The 24,764-nt window shown below is 36.1% G+C and overlaps 1 protein-coding gene across 4 annotated transcripts in view; it reads right to left on the minus strand.

Moving 5' to 3' along the window:
* Window positions 1-7,626: 7,626 nt before the first annotated feature.
* The window catches only part of LOC106622056 (protein obstructor-E), a 165,098-nt gene continuing 147,960 nt past the window's right edge, over window positions 7,627-24,764 (minus strand). For 3 of the 4 annotated variants that reach the window (XM_070109902.1, XM_070109901.1, XM_070109903.1), the window contains exon 6: window positions 7,627-8,359. In XM_070109902.1, the coding sequence (XP_069966003.1) occupies window positions 8,291-8,359 (69 nt within the window). In that variant the 3' untranslated portion in view covers window positions 7,627-8,290. The remainder of the gene's footprint in view (window positions 8,360-24,764) is intronic. The other variant, XM_070109904.1, reaches the window with a different exon arrangement.

Genomic DNA, 24,764 nt, shown 5'->3' on the forward strand with positions numbered 1-24,764 from the left:
ATTATCAATTTGGTATTTCCATACAGAATTATTGTGCAGAAAGTAGTGGTTTCTTTAAAAGTCTTTGATTATTAGCAAATCATATCTCTCTCTCTGCATTGATTTACCTTTCTGATACCATCATTGGAGGAAAACAAATTTCCGTTTCGAGTCATCCAAAATTGTCACTTAAGCTAGTGTAAAACGGCATGATCATAATATATATACAATTTCTTTATTGCACTAATTTGCATGTATTTAAGTACTACTTTGAAATTTCCAACAATTAGACTTCCTTTTCAGGTATATCATATATCTCAGTTCTGGTCTGAGCAACAAACGAAAATTTAAATTTTGGTTTATTTTAAGGTAAAGAATGTCTCCTATCACTTTTGTAATAGTTGATTCAATTCTGACATGGTAGATGGACTTTTTCCATATATTAATTAGGGTTGATAACAGCTACATTGTTTCGACTACCTTGAAACAGTTTATCATTTTCGATCATGCCTTTACAAAATTCAAACCCGTTGTCTGATGAACGTGATTAAAACGTGGTTAAAACTACTGATATATGCTCAATTATCACAAAACCCTACATATATTGGCACTTGAGTGCTTAATTAAACATATGCATATTCGAGACATCTGTACTCAAATTATTTATATACAATAACTACATCATTTACAAGTACCGCAATTGAGTTTATCGCCTCTCAGCGCTCTTCCAGTATATTTGTACATGAGCAGTCGGCAAATACGAGTATCGATTAGGTAATTGTTGATAACCCTTAATGAACTACTTATCATCTTACTTAGTTAACTATTGCCATAAGTAATATGAGTAAAAATATTAATAATTATGTGCTAGAGGATAAATAGGTCGTATGTTTTTAGACTAGGGAGGTAGTTAGGTAAGAATGCTACCCCTTCGTGCACAGTTAGCGCTAGGTGTGCCATTTTGATACACTATCGTAAAACGTGGTTATCTTGATATCACGTTCCATTGTTATGTTGAAACCATTTGGTGCACTCAATGAAACTACTTATCTTCTTAATGAGTTTTGTCGATAGACATTCGAGATATGACAACTGATGGATTCCAAAAGTTCGATGTCTAATTTGTGATAGAGTTAGGCACTAATAGAGACACTATTATAGCACATACCCGCTTTTAACGCATGGTCTCCAAATGGCCAATGCCCTGTTATTGTTGCTGTAAGTCTATATATACTTTTCCTGGACATATGTAATAAGTTTTTAACTTGTCATAATTTATTTTTATCTTGTCATATTCTGCATTTTGTTCTGGGTTTCCATTTTTTAACTTCCCGCTAAGAAAATGGAAAATTTTCTAAAAATCGGGAAGATATTGGTTTCACCCCATTTTGCAAAAATCGAGTTCTCAACAGATCTCGACGTTCTGAGGGTCGAGGAAGCTTCCCCGAACATTTCTACGATGATGTCCGTATGTCTGTATGTATGTGTGGATGTATGTGTGTGTGTGTGGATGTATGTGACCCTCTTATAACTATTAAACTGCTCAACCGATTTGAATAAACTAAACGGCATTCCAAAGGGTTTCATTGCACTTGAATTTCGTGTAAGCTTGGACCCAATCGGGCCAGTAGATTTCAAGAAATCTCAAAAATAAAAATTTTGAAAAATCGTTTTTTTCGAATTTTTTCCAAACGACTTGACCGATCGACACCAAAAACTAATCAGTTCCCTTGAGGCCAACCGTGCCCTTGAGGCCAACCGTTTTCCCCATTTTTTTTTTGTGCTATTGGTTCGAATTGCGCTCCCTCTTGATGTTCCTGTGACCGGTAACCCAAATGAAGTAGAAGTCGAGTTGAGCTGCCAGTGAACTTAAAGCACACTTCGCTTTGTGTACGAAGCTCGAGTTGAGCATTGGTGACGACAAGGCTTGTAGTGCCGCCTGGCTATCTGTATAATATCTTTCTTTATCCACCCGTAGTTGTTCAGTAGACCTCCACCGGCCTTCTCTATGCCTACTACTTCCGCTTGGAAGATGCTAACTGAGTCTGCTAGACGGAAAGATATAGAGATATCCAGATCCTGGGAGTATATCGCCGTCCCCACACCACAGTCCATTTTGTACTCGTCGGTATAGATTTTGGTAGTACACTTCATTTCATTCACTCTTTGTTATTACAGATTAAGCTACAAAAAAAAAAACAGATGTCAAAACCCACTGTCATTTGAAATGTATAGATAGATTATAGTGGTAATTTGTATAATAATATAATTTGGATTCCTGCCATGGAACATCACACAATTTGTAAGGTATTTGCTACAATTAGATATAGTCAAATATATATGTAAGTATAATCTAATTAATAAATTAAATGTGACATATCGAGAAATCGTCAATTGCACTTAGTGACATCACCTTTTTTAGAAACATAGAGTCACCGTGGTTGATTCTCTACTTGTACTTACGCGAGTGTAGCAAACTGTGTTAAAAGTGTAATAACGTCGAATATTTTATATTGCGTTAAGAACCACCTTTATAATGGTGACAATTTGGATTTTATATTTATTATTTAAAGAAATTCAAAATTTAATCGAATTAAATAGTCCTTTTACGTATATATTAGTTTCTCTGAAAGTATGCCCTACTCTTTTATATTTGACATCGTAGTCAAACTTATCGTAGTCAAACTTTTAATCCTAAATGTAGGCAAGACTTCATTCTAAAAGTAAAAATAAAAGTTTTTACTTAAAAATAAAATTTTGCCTACTTTTAAGCGACATAAAGATATAATCCAGATCTTCGCTACTTTTAAAATTCAAATCTTATGAAAAACACGTTTCGAAAATATGTTTATAAATATATTATTTTACTTTGCTAAAACATCCACCGTCTTTCTCTACTCACCACACTGTGTAGCCTTTATCAGTTCGCGTTCTCCATGAACATTTACGAAGCATATTAACTAAAAGCAGCTTGATTGCAACAAGCATTCTGTTTTCTGTCCGAATCAATGACTATGGCTCTAGCGTTAACGGCGCTGACAATAATGTTGTTAAAAGGAAAAAACAATTAGTTGTCAATTAATACAAATTATCAGGACTTGCCACATTGTTACACTTCATTGTGCAACAAAAATGCCAAAGCGCAGTGCGGGTCAAGACAAAAAAACGCAGAAGCAGCAAAATCAGTAGTTGCATTAAGCACATAATAAATACCAGAAGAAGAGCAGGGGGTGTTGACAAGAGAACAGGGAGCGCTAGTAGAAAATACTGTCGAATCATGCTGAGCATCCACACACACACACATATATATATATTATATATATATACAAACGTATAAAAATGCGATTTTATAAACACTCATGTTTGCTTGCACATCCTGGCGAGCTGGAGCAGACCACCGACATTTGCGCCCATTGTCATTCGCCTCGGTAGACTGTGCTACCCCGGTTCGTTCCTCGGCGCATTACTTCGCTTTGTTTATTTGAATTCTGTTATTTCTCTTAATTATATTTATTTAATTTTCTCGCCAACACGCAAAACGCAGAGAAGCGGAAAATCCACAGCAGCTTCCAAATACAATAACAACAAAATACAACAACCGTTAGCATCACTATGTACGAATCGCATTCATCTGCTGGTGTGTGGCGGGCGCGGCATTGAAATACCAACGGAAATGGGCACATATAAAGCGGTTCAAGCGTAAAAATAGAAATTAAATGACTTGCAGGACAACTTGCACTCGCACTGATTTGTTTTTGTTTGCTTCTTTTTTCATTCCTCTGTTTGTTTTGGCTGTCTGCGTTTGCCTATTATACTAGTATATATACAAGTATATATTGTTCTATGAGTATGCGTGGGCAGGAGCGCGTCTCGTCGGGCTGACCTTTGATAATTATTCTATCCGGTTATGTTTATAGCTATCCAGTACGAGGGTTGTTGTTTAATTTTGGTGTTTAACATGACAAGGTTGGATCTGTTCGCTCCAATTTTTTTTTTTTTTGATATGTAACTAAGTAATAAAAGCTTCAAAACATTTGCGTCTCTTCAAGAATATAAGTTGGCTTGATAAGATTTAGATAATTAATCGACAAACATGTTATAGATATAGCTAAGCCTCGGCAGACAAACGTGGCATGAATGGAATGTAGGCCGCACATGCCAACTATTAAAATTCAAAAGGAATGGTATAAGAACTCTAGTGCTAACAGGTCACTGTCTTATTGGGAGACATGGCAGCAGACTGGGTATACGATTACTCTAGAAGCTGTCAGGAGGTAAAAGAAGAAGAGACTATAGAACATCTTCTATGTGAATGCACAAATAAAACTTTTTATATTGAGAAATTCATCAAGAGCACAGGGTGCTTCAGAGAGAACATAATTAAGTGAGGAGACTCTAGTCCACGTGGACTGGGCCTTCTAAAGATCTAGATGCGTCGTCAGATATCCACTCACCTAGCTACCTAGAGAAATATAAGGTTTATTAAAACGAAATCCATTATTTTTCCAATAGATGGCTTTTGTAATTTGTATCTTGTGCTGTATAAGTGCAATCGGGTGATCGGGTGGCGCTAAAAAGATAAGATTTCGCATCTAAAAAGCTTCTCAGACCGCTTTGTGATTGCTTGACTTAGTATTTTTTGAGCTCGCGTCTGAGATGGAGACCAGGAAAGGGAAAATATGCTATATTTTGCTGAGTATCTTCGATAAAGATAAAAATGTAAGCCAGGCGGCTGAAAATGTGAACTAGCGCTTATAGTCCCGATGCACCACGCTCTGTGAAACCAATTGTCGATAATATCGATAATTAATGGAAATCGATGACTTCCGTCTGTAGGCACTGTCTCGATTGGCCAAGAGCTAAAACCGCGAATGTGTCAGTTTTAAAAGATAACGTTAGATTAGAACGATCTTTCATCCAACATGAATTTTCATCCAGGAACATTTTTTAGTGTGTCGGGTAAGCACTTCAACGTTTTTTTTCACCCATTATTGGAAAATGCTCTAGAACCTCGTCATTCTGGATCTGCCACGCATTCGCTAACCAACTTCACTAGAAAGCTAATTGATACTGACGATGTAGAACAGTCGGAAATAGTATGCGCAGTTTTACTAAGAGATTACTTCCCCTGTTTAGAACACAGTTGTAAAGTTAGTTAACCTAAAATGTCTTCTTAGATGGCCCGGAGGCTTCTACCAGCATTGTACATAGTTTCTGAATTTCGTTATAATTTTACAGCTTAAATTAATTGCGGGATTGGGTTGACCCACATCCACCAGTTAAATATATAGTCATTAATAGGAGTTGAAATCTAGCAACTTTGTAAATTCTTATGAGCAAAATCAGTTCCGTCATTGCCATATCATCAAAATATACTCCACTTTCTACCATTTTCAAAGCATTCCAATATTTCCCTTCTAGTCTGTCTCTGTTCGTTCAGGCAGAATAGTTTCGGTGCGCTGAACTTTGGGGAACGTATTGACCTGACCGGTCTCTACACTTAGTCATCCCAGAGATTATGTGATAACTTTTGAAAAAATCGCTGTTGAAAGTCTTTTATATGTTTAGGAAAATGTTTCTGTACAAGCATGTAGAATCTAATAATCGATAATGTAACCCTCGTAAGAATTATTTACATATTTTGCATATTACTGTTTTGTTTGTTGTTCCCTTGCTTTTCATCGCTGACACACATAATTTGGTGATTCTATAGAACGCTCCGGCATTATATCTGTATGTCAAAGGTCTAAAACTAATTTAATTTGTGAATGCAACGTTATTTGACTAGTCGAGATTTTAATTTGTGCTCGCATTCTTCTACGAATATTTTCAGTACGACACTTTTGAGTGCATATATGTATATATTTATGTGACTGGATTTGCTTTAAGGAAGTTATATCTTTCAAATCAATATAACTTTAATAACTTCTGCCACGTTGCTAATATAGAAGTAATGCTCTCAGCCGATGCTCCTTATGAAGCTTAAACCGATATAGTAAGTATAACAAAATCTTAGATGATAACAATAATGAATTTTCCAAACTACAAAAAATTATAGTAAAGCCGCCACTTTGCTCAAGTGGCTACATCCGTAGGTAATTTATATGAGAGCTACTAAATATTAAGTTTTGTATTAATCCAATATTAAGCTCTATTTATACCATATATTAATATTGAAAGCCTCTCGTATTAATTAAAGAAAATCATTTGGTCAGCGTCACTTCAGAAAAGTAGGACCGTCCGTTAAATACTTACCCTCACCGCCCGATGCGAAATTTTCTATCATTCATCTCCTGGATGAATTTTATTTTTTAGTTTTTTAGACCGCGAGTGGGCGCGGGCGTGTCTGTGGTTTTTTTGATATATACATAATCAATATCGGTCGGTTACACGATTATTATTTTTGGAAGTACAATCCGAGAGTGCTTTGGATGCTGTCGCCGCACATATCCATCGATTATCATAGTCATTGACAACATAGTAGAGATCAGAGACCAAGCAATGGTCAAACTTCATCCGCCGAACCTTTTCCGAAGAAGTCAAAGGCTTTCGTAACCGACGTAAAGGGGACCATTTTCTTGAAATTCACAAGGTGTGATCTATATCGACTAACCCGAAAAAGGTAAAACGGTTGCAAAGCCTCACTCTGCCGAATTGTTAAGCTGATCGAAACAGCCGAATTGTAGAAAAACCCGTCCTATTTGCGGAAAAAAAGAATGCTCTTCTCCTTTTGTTACACAACTCCGCGATCGTCACGGCCAAATTGATCGAATTAGACTAAATACTTCAGATTTTCTTCTTGTAACTTCACTTTGTATCCAGACATCAAAGAGTCACTCGCCGGGTAGAAATTAAAGTCAACGAGAAAGTAATCGTCACAGACTTCCAGAAAATAAATTTTTTTCTCCGGTTAAAAAAGTTGGAGCATTGCTGAGTCAAGTGTATCAAGCTAAAAGCAGACAATGTGAAGAAAGAAATTACGATTTTTTTTCTTTTTAGTTGTTTTTTGGTAGGATAAATACTTATTCGATTCTGCTATAGAGGTTTGTTCACAGGCTCTTGAAACAAAGAATTCTACACTTCAGAAGTATTGTTAAACAAATATGGATTTTTTTAAAATATATTTATTGAAAACGCTTTATCATTTCATTAATTTACAAAAGCATACATTTTTAAAATTAATTATATAAGCTTATGTTACAAAAACATTAGTTTCATAAATTTCAATATATTTTTCAAACCATCCAATTCAATTTCAATAAAGAGATAAAAACGATTACATAATTTTTAAAAAGTATTTTGTGACTTGCATAGTTTTAAACGAGTAAGTGGGAAGAAAAGCAGCAAATGCATAGATAGAACAGACTACTTAAATGAAAAGCTTGCCAAAACGTAACGAGATTTACCAATTAGTATAAATACATTACTGTTATGTTCATTTTCAAATTGACAAAAATTTTGTTATATTAATTTTGTGCATTTTATTTTCACTGATGCTGAAAATGTACACGGATCATCGTCTGCGGCTAATCGTGTTGCTCTAACCGCAGTCAAAGTGGCTAAAAATCGGTTTGGCGAGGATAAGCCGAATGCAAATTGTCACTGACTGCTGCTCACTCCTGAGCAAGCTGTCAGAGTAAATATCGACTTTGTTGTTGCCGTGTTTGTATGACAAATATGACACTAACACGATTAGTTTATAAGCTTATCCTTGCTGCCAACTTTGCTACTGTTGTAATTTTAGTAGCCACTCGAATTTACACGCTCTACTGAATATGTCTCAAGCACGCTGAGGTGTTCCAAACTAATTGTAGCGTCACTCGAGCACGCCATTTTGACTTTGCCGCATGACACTGTTAACCCAATATGTTTGAACCGTGTGACAAAATTTAGTTAGCTGGAATTTTTACACCGCTCGCATTACCAATGATATCTAGCTTAGTATGATGCTCACTTAAGCGAACTTTTTGCCGCTGCGTTTCTGCTCACTCTTCTCCTCACTTTCTCTCCTCCCCTCTCCTTCTCGCTCTCTCTCTCTTCTTTGCTACCATTATGATTCCTGCGTTTTAATATTTTCCCTTTATTATTTATTTATTCTTTATTGTTATTGTTACACCAACGTCTTGTTGCTTATTTGCTTTCGTTGCATTTTAATTTGAAACCACCATTATGTTGTTTCCTTATATTCCACCACGTTGTCATAGCACCTCTCAACTCTGTGATCTCTTAACTCCTCATATTACTGCCGCTTATACACACTTCTCACCGCCGCTCTCGAGCTCCACTCTCCGCTGCATTTTGATTGGAATTTCTAATTTCTAGCACGTTGAAAGTTCTTGCCTTGCAACGGCAATGGCGGCACACCTTCGTTGGCCAGCTGCTGGTATCAAGTGTTCGTACGGAAGCAGGTGTCCCAGAGCGTCAAACGAAAGCAAACATGTAAGAGACAACAAAAAAGAGCAGAAGAAAAATACAAATGAGCAAAAAGTGTTATAAATTGAGACAAGCATGTAATATAATAAAAGTGGCACACAAAAGGTGGCATCCAAGCAGCAACAACGCCAACAATGCTGTAATGAATGCGGGTAAAAGGATACAAATTAAAAAATATTTCGTTAGCCAAGCTGACCAAACGCAAAAGGACGAGCGATTGCGGAACAAAGTAATAAGGACACAATGCCAAGAAAGTGTTTGCAACAATTACGGTATAACAATATTAGCGAAGATGCCACAAAAAAAGGGACGCACAGAAATTATACACACAATATGAAAAATACCAAACAACGTATAATAAACAATAGCGGTAAATGGAAAATAAGCAATAAAAATGTGGTACAGACACATACACTATAATAAATCCTCAAAGCTGAAATCTAAACAATCCTCTTGTAAGAGATATTTCAATTTGAAAGATGGAAAAAAAATTTAAAAATAGCTGTGTTTCAAAAAATTATCCCAAAAAAGGGCCATAGGAAGGGATCAACCAAAAGCTCCAACATTATTTTATAATATATGGAGAGATGACTTGAATCTCTTAGTAGAGTCACATAAAAATCTTGAATCTGAGCAACAAAAAATTAAAACTTACCTACTTTCTTTATGTTGTTATGGTGGTAGCATAAAATATTCGTTTGTTAGTTCAATCCTTGTAGCTCTTAGCCGACTATAAATCTGGAGCCGACTACTCAATCTCGACTATGTTAAGACTTGTTAAACACTTGCTTCTTAATACCTTAAATCAGATATATTTTTACTTTAGGTAGTGTCATTTCTATAGGTTTAATTTATCTTTAATCAAACCGGAAGTTCTATAGTTCTAGTTTTAGACCACTTCCTAAGAGACAGCACATTTACCAAAAATTTCTTAATACTAGTCTTATTGTTGGGAGGCGATGACGATTAGAAAAATATTTTTGAAATAAAACCATATGACGGGCCTATCGGAGTCCTTACTGGTCGCGTCTAAAATAACTATAAACATTTAGTTGTCCCTCAGTAACATTTAGTACCTAGCGAAATATATCGGATGTCAGTTGGCTCGCAGAGAGATCAAAACAACACAGCTGATTCAAATCAAAAAAATAGACCAAGGCTATAGTGGTATAAGAATCAAAATGAATAATCTATAAGTCTATTATCATTTCCTTCCTATTAGACGGCGCCGAAATGCGGCCGATGATGAACCGAGTTGAGAAAACACTTGGAGCATTCTACAGAACTGTTCTTCGCAAGCTCTTTGCAGTCGTCCTCTTGACCGATGAGATGGAACCACCAACTGTATAAGCTCTACGCCGAGTATAAGGATAAGTGCATAAAAATCCAACGAATACATACGACAATGTCGTTCGCATGGAAGACGATGATCTAACGAAAAGCATATACGATTTGAGGCCCATAGGTGGACAAGGGAAGCAAGGACGCCCACGCACTCAATAAAAGTACCAAGTGCATAGGGACTTGTCTGCACTTGGAATGTAAAACTGACATGACCTCGCAAAGCATACGGTCAACGGTTTTGCGGGCAAAGAAGAAGAAGAAGGTTTTATAATGAAGACAAACAAATATGGAAGTATCTTAAAAAGAACTATAAAGCTATTCAGATATAGAATCCTTGAGAATAATGTGCTGAGCTAAGCTCGGAAGGAAATATATCGAATTTTCTCAAAAACATAATATATATGTATATTTGTACATAACTGAAAGCTCAAGAATTTTTGAGAAAGCTATAAGAAACCCAAATATCATAGAACACACTATAAAAGTATTACCGCTTGAAAGAAAAATAAGCAACCACCTCAATTTTTAATCAACCGTTTCTTGCAGTGTACTAAAAGACATCATGAAAAATACCGCAACTTTACGAAAGAGAATGCTTTGTAGTCGGTCAAAAAGCGAAAACAAAGAAAGCAGAATCTAATAAACACGACCGCTTCCACAGTCAAATCAAGCCACATTCACTCATTTTTTCCGCTTGTTCACTTCCTGCTTTCCGTTCTATTTTGGTCTGGTCTTAAAGTGGCGAAAATGGTGAACATCATTCGTTTTAATTGTTTAATTAAAATATGTTTGCTCGGGTTTTTTTCCAGTTCCTTGCTCATATTCTTTCGTTCACTTGTGTTCTGGTTTTTCTTCATTACCGCTATTTACTCCACAGCTCTTTATTACAGTTATTTTGTTGTAACTTGCATATTATGCTGTTTTCATTAATTAATTGGTGTTAATTAATGTAATTTGTATGTTAATTAGTATTCATGGTGTAAGCAAAGACATCAAGGCAGCTGCTAAAAATGCTAATTGTGGACCCTTTGGATAGCAATCATTGCGAAAGTTAGAGAAACCGGTTTATAAAATTAACCGAATGTGCTTGTATGCGGTAAGCTATATTATAATTTTTCCAGGTCAAAGACCCATAAAGGTTCAACGATGTTAATAGGAATTTGTTCAGCAGAATACGGAAATTGCTTAGGTAGAACCCTATTACTGCTATTACTATGTCGAAGACAACCAACAACCCCAACTTGTGTTGGAACTATGTAATAAGCTATGTAAGGCTTTAGGGGATTGTTCATAATAGTCTTCAAACAGTCATTTGATATTCCCAAACAAGCTCTACTAGATAATGCGAATTTTTATGGAAAATATTAAAGTTCTTGAAATATAAGAATGTCGATATAATGAAAATTATCCGAGTAAGGTTTTATGAACATATTTTCATACACTGAACGGAGTATATTTGGTTTGCCACAGCCAGTTTGTAACACCCTGATGGAAGACCCTATAACACGCATGTATGTATTATGTACTAGTTTTTTTTTATATATACACAAATAATCAGCGTGTTGAGCTGAGTCGATTTAGTCATATTCTACTGTCCGTCCGTCTATACATATATACGCGAACTCAGTCAATCAGTTTTAGAGTTATCGTTCTGAAATTTGGCACACGCTCATCTTTCTTCAAATAGCTGCTCATTTGTGGAAACCGCCGATATCTAACTAATATAGCGCATAGCTGCCATATAAACTGATGGATCAAAATCAAATTCTTGTATGGAAACTTTTCCATTTGACAAGATATCTTCACGAAATTAGGTTGAGTTCTAGAAAAGAAAAAAGTGAACTTGAAGTAATTTTTTTCTTCTGTGAGATAACGAATCGAATGCGTCAAATATATTTAACAGTATGACGTGAGTTGGCTCGTCGTCGACTTGAAGCTGTGATTTAGTACACTAACTTTTAAAGCGAACATCGGTAACATATTTTCGAGACGACTTCTGGTAAACAAGATTTTAGAAAATTCATCTACCAGGATGCGGTAGTGCGCAGCTTGCTGAAGAAGAGAAAATATTTTTTATAAAACAAGAGTTAATTTAAATCCCCTAAATAAGGATAGACAGACTAAAAAATAGTATGCACTGTCTAGTTCTTGAAGCTGATAAAGCATTGCGTTCAGATTATGCAGTCATATATTATGTCATGGTTCAGTACTTATACGGACATGCGGTCTTTCTGACACGATATATATCATGAGAGATCCAGTGAGCTCCTAACCTTTAGCGAAGTTTGTCTTTCCCTAGTAGTCGTCCATGCGGCGAGGTTATAATCTTACCGAATGCCAGTTTTTGCATTTGTTTGGAAAAGACGGGGTAACTTCCATCTTGAGTATCCTTTTTTTAAGAGTTTAAGATCGAAGTACCTTGGCTTTTAAACTGTTAACTGCGAGACTAATTAACTAAACTGAAATCTATTACTTTTTCGACACATACATTTTCTGTGCACTGATAAAAGATAAAAGCATTCGGCATATTTGGTGCCAGAATCTACGAAATTCTCGTTGAATGCCTTACTAAATTTAGAGCCTGAACTGCACAATATTTTATATGTGTGATATGTTAAATAGCTTCCTTTTTGTTACCGAGTTCTTAGCTGGCGTGATGACCGTTGTAGGGGACACTCAGTTTTTATACATGATATCCCAAGCATGACATAGTCTAAATATGTATATCGTCCATTCACCTGTTTCATACTTAAAATCTAAGAATCCACCAAACAAATTTACTTTCTATCAGCTGATTACAAATCGTCAGACAACTCGTTCGTTATAAAAATTTTACTTTGATATATGGATATTGACGTTCACGCTCAAACATTAGTCCACAATCAGATTTTCCGTGATTGCATGAATTTAAAGAAATATTTGTATTAAAAATGCAACACAGCAGGAATTGTGTCAAAATGTCAATAAAATATTAGAAAAGTACTCAACATTTTCACCAAATACTACCAACAGTCAACACTAAGCGAATTTGCACTAAGCAACATAGCATAACATGGCATGGCACAGCACCACATAGCACAGCTGATGCCAAATTGCACTCGAATGCCGTTGCAAATATTGAATGTGGCAGAATGAGAATGGAAACGTGTTGCATGGCATTCAGTTTACAATGCAAAGCAAATTACAATAAAATCCCAAAAATGCACACACACACACACACAAACACAAACGCAGGTGCACGCATACGAATGCATAAAAATAATACCGAAAGTGTTGAAATGCAAAATAACATGCAAAGTGAAATGTTCGAGCACTTACTATGCGCCGATGTGTGTGTAAGAGTGTGCTTACCTCAACCTTTGTTGCATTGCTGTGTGTAACAGGTGACTTAATGCAGGCAAATAACTCGATAACAACTGACATTGAGTGCTGGCAGAGCTAGGCAGCATTTTATTTTCAAATATTTGCTTTTGTCAAAATCGGAGTCGACAAATATATACACACACACAGGCTCAAAAGAAACTGTCAACTAAATTTTTTTCTTCAAAAATAAATGTCACAAAAAATTTGACAAATTTTTTCTTACAACTTGTCAACACCACAAACTAGTTTCCAACACAATGCAAGTGCAATATAATAACATTTTACTTGTGGAATTTCAAAGCTTTTTCAAATATTAATTTCCGGTGGCAATAACAATGAATAAATTTTATTTTTTTCTTCATCTTTCACTTTTTTATATAATATATAGCAATTCACTAGCTGTCAAACTACATTTCAATAACAAAATTTTACACAATTTTAATTTGCAATTTTCCTCAATAGTTATTTAAGTTCGGTTATTGAAATACTCCACAGCAGCAAGCTTATAATTTCTTTTAAAAATAGTTATAGTACAGGGTGTAACGAAATGACCTATTAGCTTCGTTATAGGGTGATATACACTTGCAACTACAATATAAAAAAATGCGTTTTCTTTTGTGTTTTTTTTTTTTGTTTTTGCTTGAAGAGGCGCTTTGTACAAGTGTAACACATAAATAAAAAAAAATAACACTTACAGACTTCAACGTACTTAATAATCAGCGGTTCATTAAAAATAATTTTTGATTCCCTTGATCCCGTAGCCGATCTCCAGAAGAACCTCAGAAAAAAGTTGTTTGCCGGTGTGAGGAAGATTTGTCTGCGTAGAATTAACTCAAAGTAAAACTCCAAAAAAAACGTTATAACTATAGATTCAAACAGGTAATGATCGACGGACTAGTCAAAATTTCGATTTTTGACAAAATGGCGGGCTCCTAAAAAAACTTTGCCTTTTTAATGGCTTAAAACCTAAATCAATATCAAAAATGTATTCCTTCGGTCATTATCTGACAAATGTATATAAAAGGCCGTTTAATTCGATCGATCCCGATGTTTCGGAGTAATTTTCCTCACCGACTCTAAAAATAACGTTACGAGTTAAATGTCATTTAAAGTTTTAGGAACCGATCCCAAACCTCGGAGACGTCCTTATAAATCCGCTCACATCTTTGAAACGGTCAACTTCAATTTTTCGAAGAATATACATGTGTGTACATTATATATGTATATGCAAAGTATACCATGTATATATGTATATATATTTGAACCTCAAAGTGGATATAACCTATTAACTAAACTTGAATATACAATATAATAGTAATAATAAAAAGTAAAGCGTATATTAACTGTGGTGGAGTAACTCAAACTTGAAGTGAAAGTCCTAAGTGCATCCCGAGGTTTAACCTAGAACTTCTCAGTTAAACCAAAAAACAGGCTTACAAAAGTTGTCTCCCAATCGGATTCACGGCCTCCATTGAACTTCTTATAGACAAAAAATACTAAATATAAAAAATCGTATATTAATTAGACGATTTATGAACATGTCAATCAGAGCGACTTAATCGGTAGACTGTGAAAAAACGTTTAACCAAGAAAAAAACAACCGAAAACGTGGTCGAAATTACAATAACCCATCTCTTTGTTAAAAATAAAATGAATCTAAAGAAAGAATATTTTTGATGTTTTTTGGAAAAATTGCTTGTCACAAAATTTTAAAAGACTTTTTTTTTAAATTTAATTGTTGTTCTTAACATGCAGAATTTTGCAAAGTAACAAGTAAGTAAGAGTGAATTTCGGGTGTAATCGAACATTTTGTACTTTTTCAGTTTGCGAGGCTTAAAGGCGGTGAAATAATTTTAGGTGTTGACTAAACTTTCTAATAAAAAATATTGCAAATGAATTTAAAACTTATACGCACCGAAAAATTATATATTACGTATATAGAGGCTAGAAGAACTATTGATACAATAAAATAGCTCAGACATTGACCATTATTTTTATTAAAACAAGAAAAAGTTCCTTACAAGAACTTGATTCCGATCGTTTAATTTGTATGGCAGCTATATGCTATAGTGGTCCGATAGCCGATATCATCATGCATTTATGTATATATTTTATAGGGTCTCAAAAGTTTCCTTCTGGGCGTTACAAACTTCGTGGCAAACTTAATATACTCTAGTCAGGGTATAAAAACTGCAATATGCACTGAGTACACATATTCGGAATTTGATTGATTGCAAAGTTATGGTCCGATTTCCACCTTCTTTAGACATGAGCGAAATTCGGAGGCACTATTTTTGCTAAGCTTTGTACCGATGTCTTTATGGATGCTTAATTTATATAACGTAATGTAAAATATCGGATTGAATATAAATTGTATGGTATTCATATATATATAGATTATATAGCAGCACATAATATACTGTAGACTGGTTTCATTGTGTTAAGCGCAAATTTGCTTAAAAAATCTCATTGATAGGAAATTTTATTTTAATAGAATAAGCCAAAAATAAATAAAACGCCGAAAATGTCACTTTCACATTTCATTTCTTAACTATTTTAAGCCCAATGTCCCCAATGTTACACAAAAAATCTTAATTTTTTTTTCAGCGTTTCCGCTAACTAAAATGAATACTTTGCACTTGCTGTTCTCCAGTGACATTCATTTCACTCACTTCCGTCTACGCCAAGCTGTTTCTTTCCATTGTTGTATTGTAGAAGATTGAACTAGAATCGATGATAAGCGCTGCTTTGAGGCGGAAATTAAAAATTTTCTCTTTTGAGAAATTTTTCCGCTTTTACTGCCGCCGCTCGCAGTCAACGAACAAAGAGAATCCAAGCTATTTAGTTGTTGTTATTATTTGTATTGCATTTCTATGGAGTTCTTTACAGCATTCAAATGCTGGCAGATCATCGTGCCGAGTAACTGTACGCAAGGATGGCAGAGAAATGCATTCGCAACAAGAAAAAGTGTTTTAGTGACAACTTAGACAGAGTTCACACTCAGCAAATTTTTGGTTGACAAAACCTTACAGAGTAGTGACGAATATACAGGTTTGAGTAGTGCCATGATTTTTCTAGATTATATTAGAAATTAAGACCAAATAATATAACTAGAACCAGTTAGGATTGGTCACTTAGGCCGGAAATATATTTAATGGTTATTGTAAAGCTCGGATATGTAAGAAAAAAAGGTGGAACAAATTCTATAAATTTCGTTGATATGGCTTCCGTTGACGGACGGTGTCATACTATCCGACAACACTGGATCTGGTAAAGGCCATTAAAAGGTGTCTTCTGTTATTTGGTGGGTAAGAATTCAATATTTTCTCCACAACGAGTCGATATTTTGATATGAATGGAAATCTCATTCGGTTATTAAATAGTAAACTCTAGAGCTTAGCCCAAATGTCTTTCACTTTCTTACAATTTAATTTTAAAGCCCATCACAAATTATTTATTTATAAATTTTTACTAACTTTCCCGAACCATTAAAATATAACTACGAAGCCCTCTATAAGAGTACTATAATTCACAAAAAAAAGCTTTTTAAGAGCTTTTCAATGCAGAAAAAGTTCAAAAGTATACAACTAGGTTTGGAATTGCCTGCTGAGAGCCGAACACAATATGGAAAAAAAACATTTACTATAACGTTAGATATTACTTACTCAAACCATTATAAAACACCGTCTCCGAAGCTTTCTATAAGAGCACTAGAACCTACCAAAATACCCGAAGCTTTTCATAAGTTTGTCAACCCATAGGCTCAAGCTTTATGTTAGATAATACTTTCCCAAACCATTACAAAAAACCGTCTAAGAAGTTTTCTATAGCTCACTTATAAAATCCAAACTTAAAACGTGCAATTAATAGTTATTTAACAAAGTATTCCAGTTTTTCGCAACAAGTGCGCACCCAGCATTTCTACTGTTCACTTTCCTAGAAACCATATTAGCTAAAGAAATCTCCTCACAAAACTCTTCTAATTGAACAAAACTAGTAAAAAGTTGGCACACAAAGCGTTCGGTAGGCGTTTTAGCCCAGACCACGGCATACAAGAATTGCCACATCCTGCCGCTGTCAAACTGACAAGCTGCATGCGCTAGTACAAGCATACATATACACCCTTTTTATACCCACAACACACACAAAAACATGCAGAGCGATTATTGAAGTGAAAACGGATGCTGCTGCCAGCACCCAAAGGCATTCAATTTTATTGAATATAAAATATTTGTAAATATCATTGCATTTCTGGAAATCAATGCAGCAATGCAATGCTCGATACAATTATGTGCACACACACACACATACCAACACATCTATAATATATATGTAACCGATTTCAATATTTTCTGCAACAAATTCCACATCTCTGGCGTATTGAAGTGCTCATCTCATTCATTCCGGCATTTATTCGTTCAATTCGCGCCAAATCAGCGGCAAATGTGGAGAAATTCCATGCTGACATATTTTCCCGACATTTCAATTGAGGGCAGTGAAGGGGGCGAGAAATCTCGATCGCTATGCTATATGTTCAGTAAGTACCACTGGCATATCCCAAACCACTTAGCAAAATAAAAGATGAATAAGTACACGCTTCTCCATAAACACACATATACATTTAGAAGTTTGTATAGCTATGTGTGTGTGCTTGCAATGTCGCTTCTACTTCGTGTTTCTTATAAAAGTAATCGCTACAAGTTTTTACGCTTGTCTGCTTTGACAGCAGAAAAATTCATTACTTTGAGTATATGCGATTTAAGATCGATGTTGGCAACTCCAGGTGGGTCGGTTGCCACGACTTTTTTGTTTGTTGTCTGTGTTTAGCAGATTTTTCTACTTTTAATTACTTTTCACTACTGCATGGAGCGTTAGTTCAAGGTTATCTACAAGCTTTCGCACAGAAATGATTTCATTTTTTGCAATAAATACTCATAAGATGCTTGAGTATAACATACATAGTAAATGGAGCTTTAATAATGAAAGCTCTTCAGTAGAGAAAATATAGGAAATGAAATACAGCTTTAATTATGAAAGTTCTGTAGAAAAGAAATTAGAGCAAATGAAATAGAGTTTTAATAATGAAGTTTTCATCACAGCATCAGCAAAGAATCATAGAAAATAGAAATTTCACAATGAAAGCTCTTTTGTTTTCAAAGGTTCGATCGCGAATGATTTAGAGCTTTAATTATGAAAGTTCTTGGGCAATGCGGACAAATGTATTCGTGCAAGTAAAAAGCAATAAAAAATGTAAATTAAAACGAAATGACAAACATTTGGAATCAAATGGAATTTAATTTCTCTTGAGATAAAATTCTGTAAATTCGCACCAATTTGCTTGAAAGCTGGAAAGAAATAATCCAATTCAAAAAAATGTCAGGAATGTAGATTTGAACTCTGTTACAAAACGGAATAGTATAGAACTGAACTTGTCAAAGGCGCCGGAAGTCTATCGACTATTATGTAACTCTTTCAGTGGCTTCTATTTTATGTAGCAATATAGTCTCCATTCTCCTAGCCAAACAAAAAAAGTCGCAGAGAGACAAATGTGTGAAAAAAATTCGTGAATGATGGCTGTAGTTGAATTCGTTCTATTTTGAAACCTCTACACGAAATTTGACATTATTTTTATCTTAACAAAATTATTTCAGCGATAGTCTTTATTCCCAATGTATAAAAACGAGAGCGGTGAGCCAGCGTAAACGGTGATCAAGTCAGTATTGACGGTCAGGAAGGTTTTGGTATATGTTTGAGGAATCTAGTGAGTGATACTCTATACTTAGAGCTGCTCCCCTACTGCCAAACTCATCCGAACCAGTACTGTCAACAATTTGACTGTCTGAAGAAAGCAGGCGCCTACAAGCGTCCACCCTGGGACAATAGAAAAATGGAATTTTGTTCCCTAAAGACAACGCTAGGCCACACACATCGATAGTGAAATAATAGTAGCTCTGGGACTTTTGGTGGGAGGCTTTTATGCATCCATTTTATGGTCCGGACCTGGTACTTGTTCTTCGGTTCGGTGGGGTAAAATTTTACTGGTTAAAAATTGAATTGTCAATGAAAATCGAAAATGTAAAAATCTCAGTTGATATACTCGTACGACTCGTATTAGGCAAGCTCTAGCTATCCAACAACAAATCTTTTAAATCACATACCCTGAATTGGGTGTATTAAGTTTGATTTATAATACCCAGGAGGAAACATCAGAGACCCTAGGAAATATATATGTAAATGATCAGCGTGACGAGCTGAATCGATTTGGTCATATACGTCTGTCTTTACGTCCGTCCGTCTGTATATGTTATATGCGAACTAGTCCTTCAGCTTTTGAGATATCCATTGAAAACCTGTCCTTTTCTCACCAATAAGCTGCTCATTTGTCGAAACGGCTGATATCGTACCAGTAAGCATATAGCTGCCATAAAAACTGAACGATCAAGCGGATTCAGGGCATGGATTATTGTGCAAGGCAAAGGTATTACAAACTGACCGATTAAAATTAAGTTGTTGTATGGAAAGTTTTCTATTTGTGAAGGCCCTTTCCAAGGGCATAACTACACCGCGGAAAGTTCTGAAAACACCACTTCAATATTTGGCTCGACCAAAATGCTTAAGGATAAGAGTGTAAACCAGAAACCAAACAAGAGCCAAATGACAACAGCACTTGATATTGCGTAGCAGTAAAGCCGAAAAGATATAAATATGAATAAGGACGCAATGTGAGAACGAAGATACTCAAACCCTTTCATACAAGTCCAAATTGTATATCCAAAGTTATGAGTGGGTGTAAGCCATAAAGTATGCTGACTGCTAACGACTCAACAGAACACTAATGATGAACGCATGTGGAGATAATCTTCGATGTATGAGATAAATGATAAAAGCGCAAAATGAACAACAGATATTCGAGGAGAAGCATTGAAAGGAGTTGCAAATAATTTCAGCTGCAAATAGAACATGGGCAGAGATGTATATTTGTCAAATGGCGTTTTTTTTCTTTTCGCTACAACATCAAAGGTTGAAATAAATGGTTGGAAGGACCCCAGTTGCGTATGACAAGTAATGACATAATATCCAATTCAGACGATAGCAGTGCTGCTTTGCGGCTATTACTTGCCTCCAGAGCAACGCAACAACGCTTTAGTCAACAATGTACAACGCCAACAGTCTGGTGCCATCGAGACGTAATGCTGAATGCTTGCATTTCCGAGTTAGAAGGAGATTAGGCAGGCGCCTCACTGTGAAATTATGGCTTTTCTAGCCCGCTGTGATAATAACGCGGAGTTGCTGCTGCTAGAGTCATTAACATCATACAATCAGAGGTACATAACATATATATACATGTTGTCTTTAAAGCCATCCTGCACCTATGCTTCCGCTTGCCATTTGTACAATTGGAATCCTATTACCCGAGCAGCCAACTCAAACTGCAGCATGCTGGGTCGCTAAGACGCTTTTTCGCGTTGCTGTTTCGTAGAAATTTTCAAAGCCTGCAGTCGCTTTTATCGGCGTCGTCTCAAATAAATTGAATTTCTCTTCATATTCCGCACAGCGACTGAAAGCAACCGCAACGACGCGAGAGCGACAGCTACTGGCAATAAAAAGACAACTGCACGCCAGCAACAGCAGCCAGCCAGCTCCGTCTTCATCGTTATGCTCAAAGCAGTCGTCGCCGGCAACATCTTCATCTCAGCAATATCTTTATCTACGCCAAAGCCATGTGAGACGCCGCAATCAGTGGCAACTGTAACGATACGAGTTGCAAGGATGATGTGCAACGCGCAATGAGTGGAAAATTTCACTGACGCGTGCCACAACTTTATTTATAAGCTATGACGCTTAAAAGCTTTGTGCTGCAGGCGTGCTAGAGTTTGATGCTTAGCTCATATTTATGCTTCAATATATCAGACAGGATGAGTTTAACGTGAACTTGGAAAGGTTAGTAGATGTATTTTGCCGAGGGTAAACATGGAAGTTTTGTCCCCGGGTGGCTCCGAGAAGTAGCAGAGGTAATACTAGTACAATAATTTGCTACTTTGCCCTCATTCAATTCACACCATTATTCCACCACCATTCAGTTAATTCAAAAAGTTTTGTACTCATATAGTTGTCTTCGGAAGATATCTTTCTAAGCAGTTAATCAACTGTTCAGTTCGACCTCTTTCCTTCATTCACTTTATTAAAACTTACAGCGAAGTGGCAACGAGCTGGATCTCCGTTGACCTCCTGCGAGCTAGCACTGAACTTATGGATATCGCGTGAACTTAGCAAGCGTTAGTCCACGATCAGCTCCTGTGCGACCGCAAGAAACTTCTGACCTAGAATAGGACGCAGGAGATCCACTACTTGCTCTCAGCAAGGTTAATATTACCGCAATCTCGTAGGAGTTCATTTCAACATTCTGAATGTACCGCCTTTGATAAATCAAATTTAAAATAAATAGGTTCAATAGGTTTAAGGCGCTTTGTCTGAACTTAATATACAAAAAACAACAGCTGTCCGGTTTTACAAAGGACGGTCTTAATCAGCCCAAGTGTGATCCACCCTCTTAGGACCAGCCATAGCACTCGACCTAACCCCATTTCCTGTTAGGACCCAAGCACTTTTTATTTATAAAATTTTTATATAATCCTTTCGAAAACGATCTTCTCAACTCATGAATAATAGAGAAAAGATTTCGAAACTGATACGTCATAAAGCAAAATTCAGAAACAAGTGTAATTTTTTGCAAAATTCACTTTTAAAAGTTATTGGTATATCTAACTTCATGCTTTCGCTTACCATAATCTAAATATGAAAAGCAAACGCATTTCAAAAGAAAAATTATGTCTTATAAGAACCATTCCAATAACCAGGTGAGAATCAAAGATTCTTGGAGCAATATGAACGAAATAGCAAGATTGATTCGCCTAAAAGTATGCATTAAAGCTGTTGCGACCAGTTTATTAGTGCTTAAATAGTTACTAGTTAAGAAGACAGACCTAACGAAGACACTGCCTACAGGGAGGAATGAAAAGGTACTTGCACACTTCATTCACGTTCACTCCTTCATCGCACTCATTTCTTCGAACGCCTTAAACTCCTCCTCCGCCTTGAAGTTGGCGTCAGCATTTGACATGATTAAACGTCGATTAAAACGACAGCGCACGAAAGCGTAGGCACAAATGCAGTCACACACCACACATACACCCACACAAATGTGAAAGGAAGTCTTCTCATATGCACACACCCTTAGTCGTATTAACACCATGGCAATACCAATTGTTGCACAGCATGTAAGCCAGCGCGTCTAAACATTTCAACCTTTCAGCGTTCAATTTTGCCGTCGTCGTCATCGCCGCCGTCCTCGCTGCTAGGAAATATGCTGTGCGCCACAATGGAGACGCTGCTCGCATGCATGAATCACGTTGCATGTTGCACGCTGAATGCCCCCAGTCATTCTTAAGTCGCTTGTCATCAATAACAAATGTTGCAATGTCGATATTAGCAGTAATCGCTGTCGCAACCAGTGAAGTGTTAGAGTGCAGCAGCTGTTGCTCATGCCGCTGTTGCTATTGTTGTTGTTGCCAAGCAACTGGCAACCTGCTGCGCTGCCATTGGCAAGCGCTTGACTGGTTTCGGTTGTAAGCAACGTGCTTTTATGCTAACGTACGACTTCATGTGCGCGTCCTCCTACTTGTTGTTGGCACATTCCTTGCTCGGGTATTTGAGTTGTGGAAGTAATTTTGAGTTTGTTTTTACAGTAGTTAACTAAAATGGCAGTAATTGCGGGTAGACATGAAAACGACAGAAGTGCATACATATATATTATATTAGAGACGGATAGGAAGATTTATATTATATATATTATCGGTCCGAAATACAAATGCAACTACGCTCGTTTTCATCAACTTAACATTCACGTAACTGGAAGATTGAATTTGAGGACTTCATCATATACCCTATGCGAAACAGTCGCATTATTTTCAATATTTCAAGGCTTAACACAAATTTTATTAATTAAGAAGTGGACCCATTTACATATTTAAGAAATACTATACAAGTATACTGCATATATAATATATAAATCCGTTGAAAGGATAATGACCAAACAAATCACAGCTTTCACAGTTCTTAAGACTATGGGGTCCATAATAGTCGCACAAGTGGATTTTCGGATAGTTTTTTCACCAACAAATAACGCTTTCTGCAACAGTATAACTCAAAAGTATTACATACTTATATGATAACGGTTTTTTGACAACAACACCAATGCTTCCTAAATTCATATTGTTACCACTAACATTTCATTATGTATTGACATGGAGACCTGTGATTAATGTCAGTGGGAAATTTAGCGGTCCTCTAGATCCGTCCTCTCTTACAAATATCTCTCTTACTATTTCAATTATCATCTCAAGAAAATATTATTTGGCAGCAGTTATGGAAAAAAATGGCAAAAAATATTATTTTTTGCGACCAAGGCACCCCCATTTTAATAATTATGTTGAAGTTGACGAACTTTTCCCGAAAATGTTAAAATTTTTACCCAAGGAATCAGTAAGATAGTCAATCTTTCGTACTTGCCAAAAAAAAACAAAAAAAAAAACAATTTTCTGAGACTAATTTGGAGTACACGAAATTATATAGCTACCGTAACTTAATTTAGAATTCTAAGACAGAGAAATCCGATCATAAGTATGGATGGATTGGATTGGCTTTCTTCTTTATGGAAATAAATAAGTCTCTCAACAAAACTCTAAAAAGGCTAAAAAACATGTTGAGAAATATATACTTTTCTATCCCTCTTAAAATGTTTCTCAACATGTTACCTCGATCTCTTTCGAGCAATGCCAAAAGTAGAGTAGGACAGAGCTAAGGAAAACTCTAGGCGCGGGTCTTATACCGGACTTCTCTACTGAGATACAATATATCACTCTAAACAAAACCTAAATGCAAGAGGAGACTATCTTTAAGTATTTTTGCAGTCTAAGAGGTAGGTAGGGGAGGATGTCTGATTACGCACCTAGGTCTTTAAGAGAGTCCCTTTGTGAAACCAACGGGACTGCAATGACCTCACTTTATTATGTCTTCTGTGAACTACTGTGTACCTCTAATTAAATTCATCAATACAAAAAGTGTTTGTGCAATTTCCGAGATATCGTCAAGATACCCTCGACCGATAATTTCGATTATTTCCTTAAATATCTATAAGTAGCCAGAGGTATATAAATTTTTTCTTCTCCGGTGTCTATTTGTAGGGTGGTGCCTGCTCTGGGTAGTTCATCTGCTTCACTGTTACCAGTAATATCACTGTATTCTGGAATCCATAGCAGGCATCCTTTCACTAGCTTCGAGAACAAGAAGACTTACTTTAATTGCTGCGATCTTCGTTGGAAAACACTGTAGTAATCGGAAGGCGATTCTGGTACTTAATTTTGATGAAAAGACATCACCTTCGACTCGAATATCTAGTTTGGAAATCTTAGTATCGATATTTATTTCTGTGTCCCTGTCCACCTCACTCCTATCGCTCTTTGGAAGTGAAGGCAATATTGGAGACCGAATTTAAGTTTAAACACAGACTAACTTGAGCTAATACTAAATGTTATTCTATAATATGAATATCTATCCATCCAAAGGCAAAATATTAACGGTAATTT

Source organism: Bactrocera oleae, chromosome 5 (genome assembly GCF_042242935.1).
Source record: "Bactrocera oleae isolate idBacOlea1 chromosome 5, idBacOlea1, whole genome shotgun sequence".
NCBI classification, from domain to species: Eukaryota; Metazoa; Arthropoda; class Insecta; order Diptera; family Tephritidae; genus Bactrocera; species Bactrocera oleae.